General features: G+C 35.6%; 1 protein-coding gene across 1 annotated transcript in view; it reads right to left on the reverse strand.

The window, feature by feature from the left end:
• THSD7A (thrombospondin type 1 domain containing 7A) overlaps nt 1–14,665 on the reverse strand; it is a 596,458-nt gene that overhangs the window by 210,680 nt on the left and 371,113 nt on the right. Inside the window, exon 9 of the mRNA XM_053714101.1 lies at nt 1,933–2,164. Coding sequence (XP_053570076.1) covers nt 1,933–2,164 — 232 coding nt within the window. The remainder of the gene's footprint in view (nt 1–1,932; nt 2,165–14,665) is intronic.

Below are 14,665 nucleotides of genomic sequence, written 5' to 3' on the forward strand. Positions count from 1 at the left end.
AGAAGGTATCTAAGCTTCTTTTTTGGTTTAGTACTCTGGACAGCACTTTTTTATTGGTGGATGAATTTATCCACCAATCAGCAAGAGTAACCCAGGTTATTCACCAAAAATGGGCCGGAATCTAAACTTACATTCTTGCATTTGAAATAAAGATACCAAGAGAATGAAGAAAATTTGATAATAGGAGTAAATTAGAAATTTGCTTAAAATGTCATGCTCTATCTGAATCACAAAATAAAAAAATTGGGTTCAGTGTCCCTTTAAGTGAAGAAAACCGATGTAACTGATATATGTAGTCTATACAATGACATAAGTTATATTGCATCTGGAAAAAAAGAGACCCCATGCAGTATTTGTAGAATGCACATCTCTTGTTGATTAATGGTTTTATGTAATCTGTTCTAGTCCATTAGATTTTGCCATAAAAAAAAACATCATGTGCAGCTTTAGTGATTTTTACTCTCCTTTTCTATGGCACTCCAAACCATTAGAAGAGGCACAGTTTGAATCAATACATTTGTTATGTATACAATATCCCTGAACTGGTTTTTAAACATGTCTTCAGTCCTCCCAACGGTCCAGATTTTCTGGATTACCTTTAATAAGAGCAGATAAAATTACCATGCTTACTAATTAGCTGAATGGTTTACCTGCGCTCTAGTTCAGATATCTTCAAAATGTGGCCTGTGAGGGAGGCCCAAGGACAGGTTTGAAAACCAGTGATCTAAGGTAGCAGGTAAGTGGAGAAGGTAAGGAGTGAGAGCACTTTTGAGGGTGCAGAGCAAAAATATAAAAAAGGTCACAACCAAATATGTACAACAACAAAAATTGAGAGAGATCATTCAAGGGCTGTAATCTAAGAAGGTAATTGTGAGAGAACAACAGCACATTCAAAATTAAGAAAAAAAAGTACTCTTCACAAGCTCTCTAACAAATATAGGAAACTTAGATTCAATCAAATAGTAAAGTATCCTTTACAGAAGGTACACAAAGGGACAATCTACACCAGAATTGTTATTGTTTTAAAAGATAGATAATTCCTTTATTACCCATTCCCTAGTTTTGCATAACCAACTCTGTTATATTAATACACTTTTACCTCCTTGATTATCCTGTAGCTAAGCCTCTGCAAACTGCCCCCTTATTTCAGTTCTTTTGACAGACTTGCAATTTAGTCAATCAGTGCTGATTCCTAGGTAACTCCACGTGCGTGAGCACAGTGTTATCTATATGACACATATAAACTAACACCATTTAGTGGTGAACTACTGTCAAAATGCATTCAGATAAGAGGTGGCCTTCAAGGTCTAAGAAATTAGCATATAAACCTCCTAAGTTTAGCTTTCAACTAAGAATACCAAGAGAACGAAGCAACATTTGTGATAACGGTAAATTGGAAAGTTGTTTAAAATTACATGCCCTATCTGAATCATGAAAGTTTATTTTGGACTAGACTGTCCCTTTAATAGAGCATAAACAAGCTTGTTAATATGTGATTGCGCATACCCAAGAATTTTAACATTGAAAAACAAACACAGAAACATTGAACCAACCAAGGTCTGTCGTGTGTAATGGTCAGATGGGGTTTCCGTAGGTTAATGTTGGAAAGGTCTAAAGGTCTTGTGAAAATATGCTTGGAAAGTGTGTACTGATTGAATTTGAAAAAAGTTAACAATACAAAACTACCCCTTTATGGTTGAAACACAGATGTTTAATAGACTAGATTCTTAATGTAATGTAACAGTGTAATATAAGTTTAGAAAAATATCAGCAAATTCTACATACAATGTTCTTAAAGGAATGCAATGGGTAGTTTCCTTTTCTTAGATTTATTACATTAAAATTAGTTAAGTAATGACATAGGTTTGAGAGTCAATAACATATTTATTTATTTTTTTCTTAAATAAAAAACAAAAACAAAGCTGTATTTACTTTTTTGGTCCAACCTGTCCCACGTTGACTCTGACACAAATAACTTTTCTTGTCTGCATCCCAAGAGCACACGTGGCTTCTCCATTCCAGTTTGAAGAGTTAAAAGCTGAAATACTGACATCTTCTGTGCACTGGCCCCAGGGACCTGTCTGCCAATGATATACGGTACAAGGATGCTCATTGCAGCTTCGAATTTCTTGCAAAGCATTGCTTTCTGGGCATTGTACGCCTCCTGTAACGGCATATACAAAAAGTACAACATCAGCCTTTCCTCAACTAATTATATTGATTAAACAATTATTATAGATAATAAAAAAAATGATAGCAGGAAAAATCCACATCATAAGAAAACTCACTGCATTGATGCTATAAAGTTTGAAGCATGTCACAGAATGTCACTCTATGTCTCGCATTTCTATTAAAAATCCTATTCTTAGCTAAGAAGCTATCAATTGTTATTATACGATTCACTGCACCTCTGTAGCTTTGTCTAAAACTTGCCTTTCAGGGAAAGGTTAGAAAAAGAATAACTGACAAACTGAAGTAAAAGACTCAAGCTACTCTAATGCATATAGGACATCTCCATGTTGCAGTGATTCATAGTTTTATATGAAAATCACTTATTACAGTGTTTTGGTCACTAATGTTTACTTTAAGAAAATATCCTTTCATTTATCTAATTAGTAGATAAAATGTTGCATGTTAGTTCCGAGAAAGGGCTAGATTATGAGTGTTACGCGAGATAAAAAAAGTGGCACAAAACACATGAAAAATACATTTAACAGTACAGGTACAGTCATAAAAACAATGTCTGATAAAAAATATTTAAAAAATTGCATTAAAAAGTTATAAGCGCTCAAAGATATGAGGTCATGCAAAGGGCTTTGACATAGTGATACATACAAACACACACACGTCTAAATATATATGTGTGTACATATGTATTTATGTATGTATATGTGTATATATGTGTGTACATATGTATTTATGTATGTATATGTGTATATATGTGTATTTATAGACCTATATACACATATAAACACATAAATGCATATGTATACATACTGTATATAGACAGTGCATTGGAGCCCTTTGCAGTTCAATAACTATATATAATCATTAATATATATATATTTTACCAAAAAATCATCAGCTTTATATAGAAATATTTATTTAAGAATATAACATTCTTTTATGTGGAGAACATTGGACTGTGAAATATTCATATTTCATATTGGGTTTAGCGCTCTTGAATAAACGTTGTTGGGTTATCTCGTGAGTATGGGTGTTTTTTTCAGTTTTTGCACTCCATTGAAGTCTATGGGGGAATAAGTTAACGCGGTTGCGATATTCGAAGTTCTGCTTTTTGCACACGTTGGGTTTTTGCTTGCACACTAACTTTTTACTTGAAACTCATAAGAGTGCCACCCGACTCACGCAAAAAGCCTTCATCTAGCGAAGCTAACGTGCGAGTGGGAGTGCTAAATAGTGGGCCACATGTAATCTAGCCCTAACTAAGGTACAGTGTGAAAGAAGAGTTACATTCCTTAACTAAACGATTTAACAGAAATCAGTGGGGAGAGCTTTGACAAACCATATCTAAGCCCCACACTACTTACAGAGACACTTACAGAGACATGAGACTCCGAAGTTAAAAGGATAGAGGCATACCCCTATGAGAGGCACAGGTTCACAATAAAAAAACAGCAGCAGCAAAAGTTAAGTTTTTCCTGGGGGGTGAGGGGGGGGGCGATAACTTTGCCCCAATATCCCCATTTGTGCTAGAAGGAAGTGGAAGTTCACCTTTCACCCTAGGATGCCGCTTATCACTGTTAAAAGCTGTGATTACCCGCCCCACTAGGTAATTTCAAGAGGTGGGGGAGGCATCTGACCCCATAGAACATGAGAATCATGGAGATCCCCTCTTTACAATGAAGAGTCTGATACATCTAATAGTAGTAGGTAACTGGCATAAAATGGCAATCACCTACCTAATGTACTTACTGTATGGGGACAGCAACTCAATATCCCTCACATAAAAGTGTGGATTACCCATTTTCAAATGAAGGGTCTCATTCCCCTTTAAGTAGGATATTAATTCCATATAAATTGCTATCACCTATCTACTAGGCGAATTTAACAGCGTCCCTAGCAACCCCAAAATAGCATTACAATATGGCTAGGAGAGGATCCTCTTTTAAATTAGGGGTAACTTGAAAAGGTGGCTTTCAGCTGATACTTATTGAAACAGCATTCACCTAACAAAACAAAGGCATATGGAACAATATTAGAGGGTTGTGTTATTCTCTCTATGTTACTCCCTCCCCACAATACTATGGGAAACTTAAGTCCTCTTTTTTTGAAAGCAACAATGAGTTTTCCTGTGGTTTTCCAGCTGCAATGTGATTGGGGCGTCTGACTAATTTTTAACAGACCTTGATTACATCTCACCATAATATATAGGATAGGACCCCTCATTTGATAGAGAGAGTTTTCAAGATGTAAATAAGGGGTTACATGTCCTTATAGCTATTGAGTGATCGTCATATTAATGATGATGATCAACTGACAAAACAACTAGTTTTGTTGTTTAGTTGTGGTCAAGGTAGATAATATTTGTTGAAATTATATAAAAAATACCTTTTTGCAACTATATATTGTGTTTGATAATTTTTATTTATGCGGGTAGATTTATAATAGTGCAAGCGGACATGATACGATGTAGAGTATCATGTCCGCTGCACAATGATAAATGCCGAAAGCATACGCTGTCGGCATTTATCATTGCACCAGCAGTTCTTGTGACCTGCTGGTGCAATGCCGCCCCCTGCCGATTCGCAGCCAATCGGCCGCTAGCAGGGGTGTCAATCATCCCGTATAGGATCGGGCGGATTGATGTCCGCATTCTCAGAGCAGGTGGACCAGTTATGGAGTAGCTGTTTTTAGACTGTTTTTAGACTGCTACTTTATAACTGCTGATTCCGGCGAGCCTGAAGGCTCGCGTGGAAACAGAGGCATCAAGCTCTATTCGGAGCTTAATAATTCGGCCTCATAGTGATTAAAATTAAAATAGCAATAAACAACATAGATATCAGTATTTAATCTGACCCCATATCTGCCTGTGCCTGCCGCTAGCAGGGGTGTCAATCAGCCCGATCGTATTCGATCGGGTTGATTTCTGTCCACGGTCTATGAGCAGGTGGACAAGTTATGGAGCAGCGGTCTTTAGACCGCTGCTTCATAACTTCCGTTTCCGGCGAGCCTGAAGCATGATTCAAATAGAGCATGTGATTTTAAATAGCTTTCTAATTTACTTCTATTATCAATTTTTCTTTGTTCTCTTGGTATCTTTTGTAGAAATGAAGGGCCATAGCCTAAGGAGCCAGCCCATTTCTGGAGCACTATATTTCAGCAGTTTTGCAAGAATGTTATGTATTTGCAAGAGCACTAGATTGCAGCACTGCCATTTAGTGCTCCAGGTGCCTACCTAGGAATCTCTTTAACCCAGAATATTATGGGAACAAAGCACATTTGATAATAAAGAAGTAAATTTGAATCTTTTTTAAAATTGTATGCTATGTCTGAATCACAAAATAAAGTATTTAGGTGTCATTGGGTTTAAGTGACTGTAACATTTATTTGCAATCAGAAGTTTTGCAGTTATGTTAAGCTTTGTTACGTTTTGTGAACCAGCATTCTTTTATGTAATTGCAAAGTTGCTCACTCTAAACTATCTACCACACCCCAATTAGTTTAACAGTTTCTCTATACTTGTTTGGGAATGCAGCCAAATAAATATAAAAAAGATTTAACTAACCTAACTTGAATGGTGTGTGGCAAGAATCTGTTATATTTTGTATATTTTTCTTTATTATTTTAAGTTTACATAAGTGATGGAAACCTAATAAATTAGTAAAATATTATTAACTAGTCCTAAAGCCCGTTGACACGGGCCATGATGTGATATATCTCTCTCTCTCTCTCTCTCTCTCTCTCTCTCTCTCTCTCTCTCTCTCTCTCACTCACTCTCACACTCTCACACTCTCACATTCTCACATGACGGCTTCAGACAAACTCTTGTCTTTTATAATATAGGATAACTGATATTAACAATAACTAAAGCAATAATCCTAAATATACATTTCTGGTCATGATTATGTGGGATCAAGTGCTCCCTTACATTATGGGATAGGCTGTTACACACACTTTGGGCCAGAAGCACCTCTTGTTATCATATGAAAAAATGCATGAAAGATACATGCTGCAGAATTAAAATGAAAATAGCCACCACATGATATTAGGTTTTCAAACTTCTTAAGCAAAATTATAATGGAGCTATCACGTTTTTTTTTGTGCAGTCAGCAAAAATTCCAAAAAGTCCTCCACATGAGTGCACACATATTTAGCTACAAAATGCACCCAGGCGGATCATGCTTATTCAAATCGAACACATTTCTGAGAACAGTAATTCCTACATATCCATGCTTATTGGCCATCAATAACAAAACATATCTGCTAAAAACAGAAACAAGTATTTATATTTTTGTAAACAAGATATTAAAACTCACATCTTTGCATGGAAACCATATGCAAGTTTGTAATGTATCACATATTTTTAGTCATTTTATTACTTTGATTAGGCATAGGTTTATGTGGATAAAACATTTGTTGAATGAGGTGTGATGAATGATTCCAGCAATAATTGTGTCTGTATGTGATGACATCTTATTTATAACCATACCATGTGACTTGAAAAGCTGGTATCTGTGTCAGCTCTTGATTTTGAATAGATTTGACAATGGTTTCCATTCAGATAGTGACATTCAAAACAGTGACCTTACTATGCTGTGGCACATCACTCGGTCTTAGGTAATGTCAGCATTTTCAGCTGATAACACTATCCTGTGCTAAATGGCTAATTTATTCCTGTAGACACCTTTATAACCCTTTAGCTGTCCTCCACAAAAATTCTGGACAAACTGTAGAAGACTGGGCAAGGGTGGTAGGTTTCATAAAGCAATGTCCCCTACCTAAAGCTATACCTTATGCCCAGCCCTTGACTGCATCTTATATAAAATTAAAAACTTATGATTTTATCCCATTGGCTTCAATAACAAAAAAAAAAAAAAAACAGTGAGTTCCAGTAGTTTCATATGAGTTCCATATTTGTAACGCATAGAGGGATAAGAGGCATTAAAAAAACAAAAAAACTTGAATTTAAGTGTCTAGTATTTATGTATATACTTTACTGCACAGCCTGTTAATATACTGAACTATCCGGTTGCATTTTGGATACCTGGCAACCCTATTTATATGTGATACTGAAATTGAATATTTTACTGTGATGTATATTAAAAATGTTTACGATACTTCATAGATGGCAGATTTCCACATACAATAGCATGGGACAGTTTGTCTGAGCCTAAATGTGTAGAGAAAGCTTAATACTACTAGGTTTTTATTTTAGTTGATAATAGGGAATAAGGTAGTTTAAATGTTGGCTCTGATTGACCACAGACATAAGACAAGGGTGTATCTATCTCTTGACCATTTCAAAGACATGCATGTCTTTGAAATCTTCTGCTTCATTTCTGATATATTCTAAGTATGTCATGTATACAAGATACCTTCAATGTTTAACTCTGAAGACTTTTTTAAATATACATTTCTCAGTCGCAAGACATATTATCACAACATGTAAACCTGTCAGATAAACTATGTCCAAATGAAAACATAATACCATTCAGTTTTTTCATCGTTGCCTTATCAAATATTTGTTTTATTAAAAAGCACTAAAAATAAAATATATTGTTTTTTTTTGTATTGAGTATTTAGAAAAAAATAAAATGGAGATATTTAATAACGGGGACATTCTATTGAAATAGACAACTACATAATTTAGCCTAATTTCCATTGAGCCGTAATTAGATTTGCGTGCGCTTGCAAACCCATAAATATGCTTTTGGAAGCAATATCATTCACCGACTGCTTCCAACAGCTTGTTATAACTCAATTTCGGCAACTAGACTCATTTTCATGTCCCATACAAAGTATCAGGTGCCGCAAATTTATAAATAATACCAGGTTTCCAATGACTGTGCAAACTGTTAATACACTGTCGGAGGCTGCCGATACATTAACACAAATTACACTCAGCTTAACTAGGTGTAAAAGAGGAAAAATGAGCTTTATGAGACCTTTTTCCTATTGAAATCTAACCCGCCTCCTAACAATAAACCCGACATGACAAAACCCCTCTATCCGCCACTCCGCCCACATTGAAACTTATAATAAATGTATTAACCACTAAACCACTAACCCCCCACATCGCAACTAACAATAAAAGTTATTAACCTCTAAACCGCCATTCCCCCATATCGCAACTAACAATAAAAGTTATTAACCTCTAAACCACCATCCCCCCACAACGCAAAGTACCTATTTAACCTATTAACTCCTAAACCACCAGCCCCCACAATGCAAAGAATTAATCTAATCACTAAGCCCCCTAACCTAACACCCCCTAAGTTAACTCCCATTACATAAAATAAAAAAATACTAAATTACAATAAAAAAAATCCTAACATTACATTAAAAAAACAAACAAACTAAGATTAAATTAAAATAAATAAATCTAAAATTACAAAAATAAAAAAGTCTAAAATTACAGAAAAAAAATAAACCAAATTATCCAAAATAAAAAATTGAAACCTAATCTAATACCCCTATAAAAATAAAAAAGCCCCCCAAAATAAAAACACCCCCAATCTAACACTAAACTACCAATAGCAATTAAAAGGGCCTTTTGTAGTGCATTGCCCTAAGTTAAACAGCTCTTTTAGCTAAAAAATACAAATGAACCCCTAACAGTAAACCCCCCAAACCCCTCAAAATAAAAAAAAAAAAACTAACACTAAAAAAGCCTAAGCTACCCATTGGCATTTGTATAGGCTTTAGCTCTTTTGCAGCCCATTAAAATAAAAAAAATCCCTAATCTAAAAAAAAAAACACCTAAAAAAAAAAGCCTAACCCTGAAATAGGTACTCACAGTTCCTGAAGTCCGATGGTGAAGGTCTTCTTTCAGGCGGCAACATCTTCATCCAGGGAGGGGATCTCTTTTGTTTTCACCCGGAGTGAAGGCGGCGCAGATCGAAGGTGGCTGCGGGGCAAGACCGGTAGCCGCAGAGACATCCAGCATGGAGGATCCTCTTCATGCCATCGCAGCCGCAAACTGAAGATGGAATGCAAGGTACCCGTTTTATATTTGGAGTACCTTGCATTCCTATTGGTTGCTATTTTTAAATCAGCCAATAGAATGAAAGGTACTGAAATCCTATTGGTTGTTCAAATCAGCTAATTTGAAATGTTCAGCTAATAGGAAACCTGCATTCAAGCTTCAGTGTGCGGTGGCGATCGCATGAAGAGGACCCGCCACGCTGGATGGCTCCGCAGCCGCTAGTCTTGCTCCATCGGCCACCTATGCCTCCTTCGCTCCAGATGAAGATAGACGAGGTCCCAGCGCTGGATGAAGATGTCTCCTGGAAGAAGACCTTCACCGCTGAACTTCAGGAACTTTGAGTACCAATTTGGGGGTTAGTCTTAGGCTTTTTTTGAGGTGTTTTTTTTTTAGATTTAGCGATTTTTTTATTTATTTAATGGGCTGAAAAAGAGCTAATTGCCCTTTTAAGGGCAATGCCCATACAAATGCCCATTTAGGGGCAATGGGTAGCTTAGGTTTTTTTAGTGTTAGGTTTTGTTATTTTGGTGGGTTGGTGGGTTGAGGGTTTCATTTTAATTTTTTAGGTAAAAGCTGTTTAACTTAGGGCAATGCCCTACAAAAAGCCCTATTGGGCTATTGGTAGTTTAGTGTTAGATTAGGGGTGTTTTTATTTTGGGGGGCTTTTTTATTTTAATAGGGGTATTATATTAGGTTTACATTTTTTATTTTGGATACTTTGGTTTATTTTATTCTGTAATTTTAGACTTTTTTATTTTTTGTAATTTTAGTTTTTTTAATTTAATCTTAGTTTTTTTTTAAAGTAATATTAGGATTTTCTTATTTTAATTGTAATTTAATATTTCTTTATTTTATGTAATTGGTGTTAATTTAGGGGGTGTTAGGTTAGGGGGCTTAGTGATTACATTAGTTATTTGCATTGTAGGGGGATGGCGGATTAGAGGTTAATAGTTTGAATAGGTACTTTGCGTTGTGGGGGGATGGCAGATTAGGGGTTAATAGTTTAAATGAGTACTTTGCGATGTGGGGGATGGCAGTTTAGAGTTTAATACATTTTATTGTTAGCTACGATGTGAGGGGATGGTGATTTAAGGGTTAATAACTTTAATAGATACTTTGCAATATGGGGGTTGGTAGATTAGGGGTTAATACATATATTAGTTATTGCGGTGGTGGGGATGGCAGTTGAGAGGTAGATATTGCGCATGCGTTAGGTGTTTGCTTTTATAATGACAGCGAACGACGGGTAAAATATATGTGCCACACTTGTATGGGGTGCCGTATATGTGACCGAGTGCAAGTGTAGTGTAAGGTCGGATTACCATATTAACCAATTAATTTTCAAGAAATCCGGCATTGGGTGGAAGAGTTATCACAATGCTAACTTATATCTACATAAAAAAGGGCAACTGCACGCAATGCGCAAAATAATTTAATGGAAACTTGGTACTAAAAATTGAGCCGTAAATTACTTTTATCTGCCAGCAACTTTGGTAGCTTATGGCTCCATTTTTAACAGCTCAATGGAAATGATCCCTATGTGGCCCTGGCAAAAGATTTAAAAACATAAGCAAAGTCTTAAAGGGACATGAAACACAATGTTTTTTTTTTCATGATTTAGAAAGATCATGCAATTTTAACCCCTTCACTACCAGGACTTTCAGAGAAAAATTTTACCAAAATACTGAAAAATGTTTAGCATTTTTGCTATCACTACATTTAAACATAAATATAGCCTTTTTCAACAACAGGGGTAACTGAAGTTCAAAAATTATATGAAATCACTATTTGTAAGCCTTGTCTAATTAGTTATAGGCCAAAACAAATAATTGTGGATAAATAACAATTTTATTGAGTACAAACCCACTCCTAGAGCAGGGTGAGACAAAAAGAAATGCCTCTGAGCACAATGTGCATGAGAAGAAGAACGTGTGGTTAGAATGTTATTAAAATGTAACCTTTTTTGTAGCTGCTAAAATTACAGCAAAATGATGAAAACAGATACACTGTTTGCTGCCCAGCAAAATTAAAAACACTACACTACTGGTGCTGATTATTAAACTTATACTGCTGAAGTGTAGAGTAATAGTATATGTCGGTGGATAACACTATGTTAAAGGGAATATAACCTTGCTATGAATGTTACCTCAATTACAGTCTTTTATACATTAGTACTCAATTGTATGCACTGAAAAAGTGGTGAGCAGCTTAATATAACAAAAATGCACTTACATTGAAATACTGACAATTGTCAGTTATCATAGGTAATAATTTATGTAATTTAGGTAATGGTACTTGATCTACGGGGCATCATTTTAAGATGGATACTGAGTGACCCCTTTCCAAGAAGTGTTTGGCAACCGGCTGATCTGTTTTGCCCTTCTCAATGGCCTGTCTAAGGTCAAGTATTGGATATATGAGCTAGACACAGTACACCAAGGGGTTTAAATACATACTTATCATTATCATGTTTCTTGTGAGGCACAGGCAGATATGGATGAGTGAATATGGAGTCAGATTAAATACTGATATCTATGTTGTTTATTGCTATTTTAATTCAAATCACTATGGGGCTGAATTATCAGGCTCACCGAAAACAGCAGTTACGAAGCAGAGGTCTAAAGACAGCTGCTCCATAACTGCTCCGCCTGCTCTGAGGCTGCAGACATCAATCCGCCCAATCCTATACGATCGGGCTGATTCACACCCCCTGGTAGTGGCCGATTAACTACGAATCTGCAGTGAGGTGGCATTGCACAAGCAGTTCACAATAACTGTTTGTGCAATGATAAATGCAGACAGCGTATGTGCGGCGGACATGATACGCTACATTGTATCATGTCCGCTCGCACTTTCATAAATTGGCCCCTAAGTATCACATACCACTACTAATATTTGGATGCTTTGTATTTTTTAGCCATAATATGTAACAATGAAGAACAAAGGAAACAAAGCTTCAGGTTTACACTAGATGGCATAGCTTACAATAAAAAGTTGAAAAATGAAGAGCTGGGTCACATGTGAAAAAAAGTAAATATATATATATATATATATATATATATACATATATACATATATACATACATACAAACATACATATATATATAGTTTATTTCATAGAAGTTAAAGGGCCATGATACCCAAATGTTGAAACATTTTAAAGTGATGCAGCATAGCTGTAAAAAGCTGACTAGAAAATATCACCTTAACATCTCTATGTAAAAAAGAATTTTACCTCAAAAGTTCCTCAGTAGCCACATTCCATTGTAAAGGACTTCTAAGCAGCAAATCAGTATGTTTGTCCCGGAACAGCTAAGGGATTGAGCCTTGTGCACTCTCATGAAAGAGTTCATGACCTCAGCTCTGTTGATGCTGATTGGCTGCAGTTCATTTCTTCATTTTTTATTTCTTTTTACCTGCAGCTGGGCAGCAGCTGAGTATAACTTTTTACACAGAACTTACTCTGCTGAGCTGAGGAAATTGTGAGGTAAAATATCTTCCTTTTTTACATTTAGATGCTCAGGTGATATTTTCCTGTCAGCTTTTTACAGTTATACTGCATCAGTTTCAAGTGATTTAGCATATGAGTATTATGTCCCTTTAAATACAAAAATAGCTATTCTGATCAAGGTTAGTGATGAGGTTTTTAATTATTCTTCTATGTTACTTATTAAAATATAATAGAATGCAATTTTAGATTAAGGAAAAATATATTTTAATTTTTAATAAAATATTGTAAGACATTTCATGGGATAGCCTATAGCCCTTTACAATTCTAACCATTATAATGACCTATATCTTATGCAGATTAATACTGAACTTACCTGACATCTCTGAGAATTTTGCTGATATACATTTTAATAGCCTAAAGACTATTAAACCTTTTGATAAATCTAGGCCAATGCTCCTACTACTGGCTTCTCAAGTTGTACAAACTCTGAACACTTGCCAAAACAATAAAATCCATTCCAGTATGCTTTAACCTGCTCTACAGTTCATTTCTATATTAAAACTTTATCGCAGAAGAATTTTTGTCTCAAATATCATGGAGTATATTATCTGATGTATGGTGACATATAACATTATTGTATTTTGCCATCATTTCACAATAAAATGCAGCTGACTTTGTGACAAAGGAGTACTGTATAATAGAAGAGATTTATCTGCACCTCTATTACATACTGAACCTATTACCTTGAAATAAAATAGAAACCCTCGGCAAAATGACACAGAATTTAATTATTTATTTCCCAATTTAGGAATGTCAGGCAAGATGGATTCTTTTATACATTTTCTAGAGCTTAAGGGATTAAAGACATTTCATAAGAATCATCTTTTTCTTGGTTGAACAATTTCTGGGAATCAAAGACTTTATAAAAATATGTAGCTTCAGAGGCTAGCAAATAAATATTTTGTATGGAAAAACATTTTTAGGGATATGGTGCATGCTATAGCTCTTCTGTTTGTATGTGTAATATTTTGGGATATCGAGTATATTGGCATCCAAAATAGTCTTTACAGATTATCAGTTTTTATAGAAGTATGACGAAAAACCTATACAATTATGGGTTACTGTTTTAATGTGACCATGACATTCTGTTTAAATGAAAGGACTAGTAAATACAGTAGATTAGCATGATCAACAAATGCATGATAAAAAGACAATGCATTAGCACTTAATCTGAACTTCAAATGGGAAACACCGCGCCCTCACCCTTTGAGAAAGCCAGTCAGTGGCGAAACATGTCAGGGGACAGGAGGGAATCTGTGTAGATTTTAATGTTCAATGAGCTGCTGGTAAATCCACTTAATAAAAACCAATATTGAAAATAATATTAAGTGGAAACGCTGCGAATGTATGCGCTTGCCCACTGTTACCTTATAACTAGATGTGTTGGAATGTGTAGCGCTTTATAATCTATAGATGTCAATGTTTGTAAGCATAGGTGATTAAGCTAGTCTCATGAGCAGTATTTTAATGACAGCAGTTATGCAAAGAGCCAGCATATAATATTCTAATGATTACATTTGTCTCTTCAGTGGTAGCAGTAAATATAACCAAATTTATTTAAACAGGCATTTAAAGAGCCTAATTTTGATATTGCAGACAGATAAGCTTTGCAACCAATACAATAAGGTTATTACTTAAAGGGAAGGTAAACTTTGATGAATGAAAGCCCGTTTTTTAAAAATATTATTAAAAACAGGGGCACTTTCATTCATCAAAGTTTAGAAAGCAGCTGTTTTGTTAGAAAACTTACCTTTCTTCTTTTCACAGCCGGAGCAGCTTCCCCCACCCAGAGATCCTCTCTTCACACGTCAGCAATGACTAATCTGGCTTCCTCCAATCATGGCATGGCCTCAGGCAATGACTCCCCTGGGGGGAAAGCTGTGATTGGAGGAAGCTGGATTAGTCATTGCTGACATGTAAAGAGAGGATCTCCGTGTGGGGGGAAGCTGCTCCGGCTGTGAAAAGAACAAAGGTAAGTTTTTAAA

The sequence above is a fragment of the Bombina bombina genome, chromosome 5, assembly GCF_027579735.1.
Source record: "Bombina bombina isolate aBomBom1 chromosome 5, aBomBom1.pri, whole genome shotgun sequence".
In the NCBI taxonomy this organism is placed as follows: domain Eukaryota; kingdom Metazoa; phylum Chordata; class Amphibia; order Anura; family Bombinatoridae; genus Bombina; species Bombina bombina.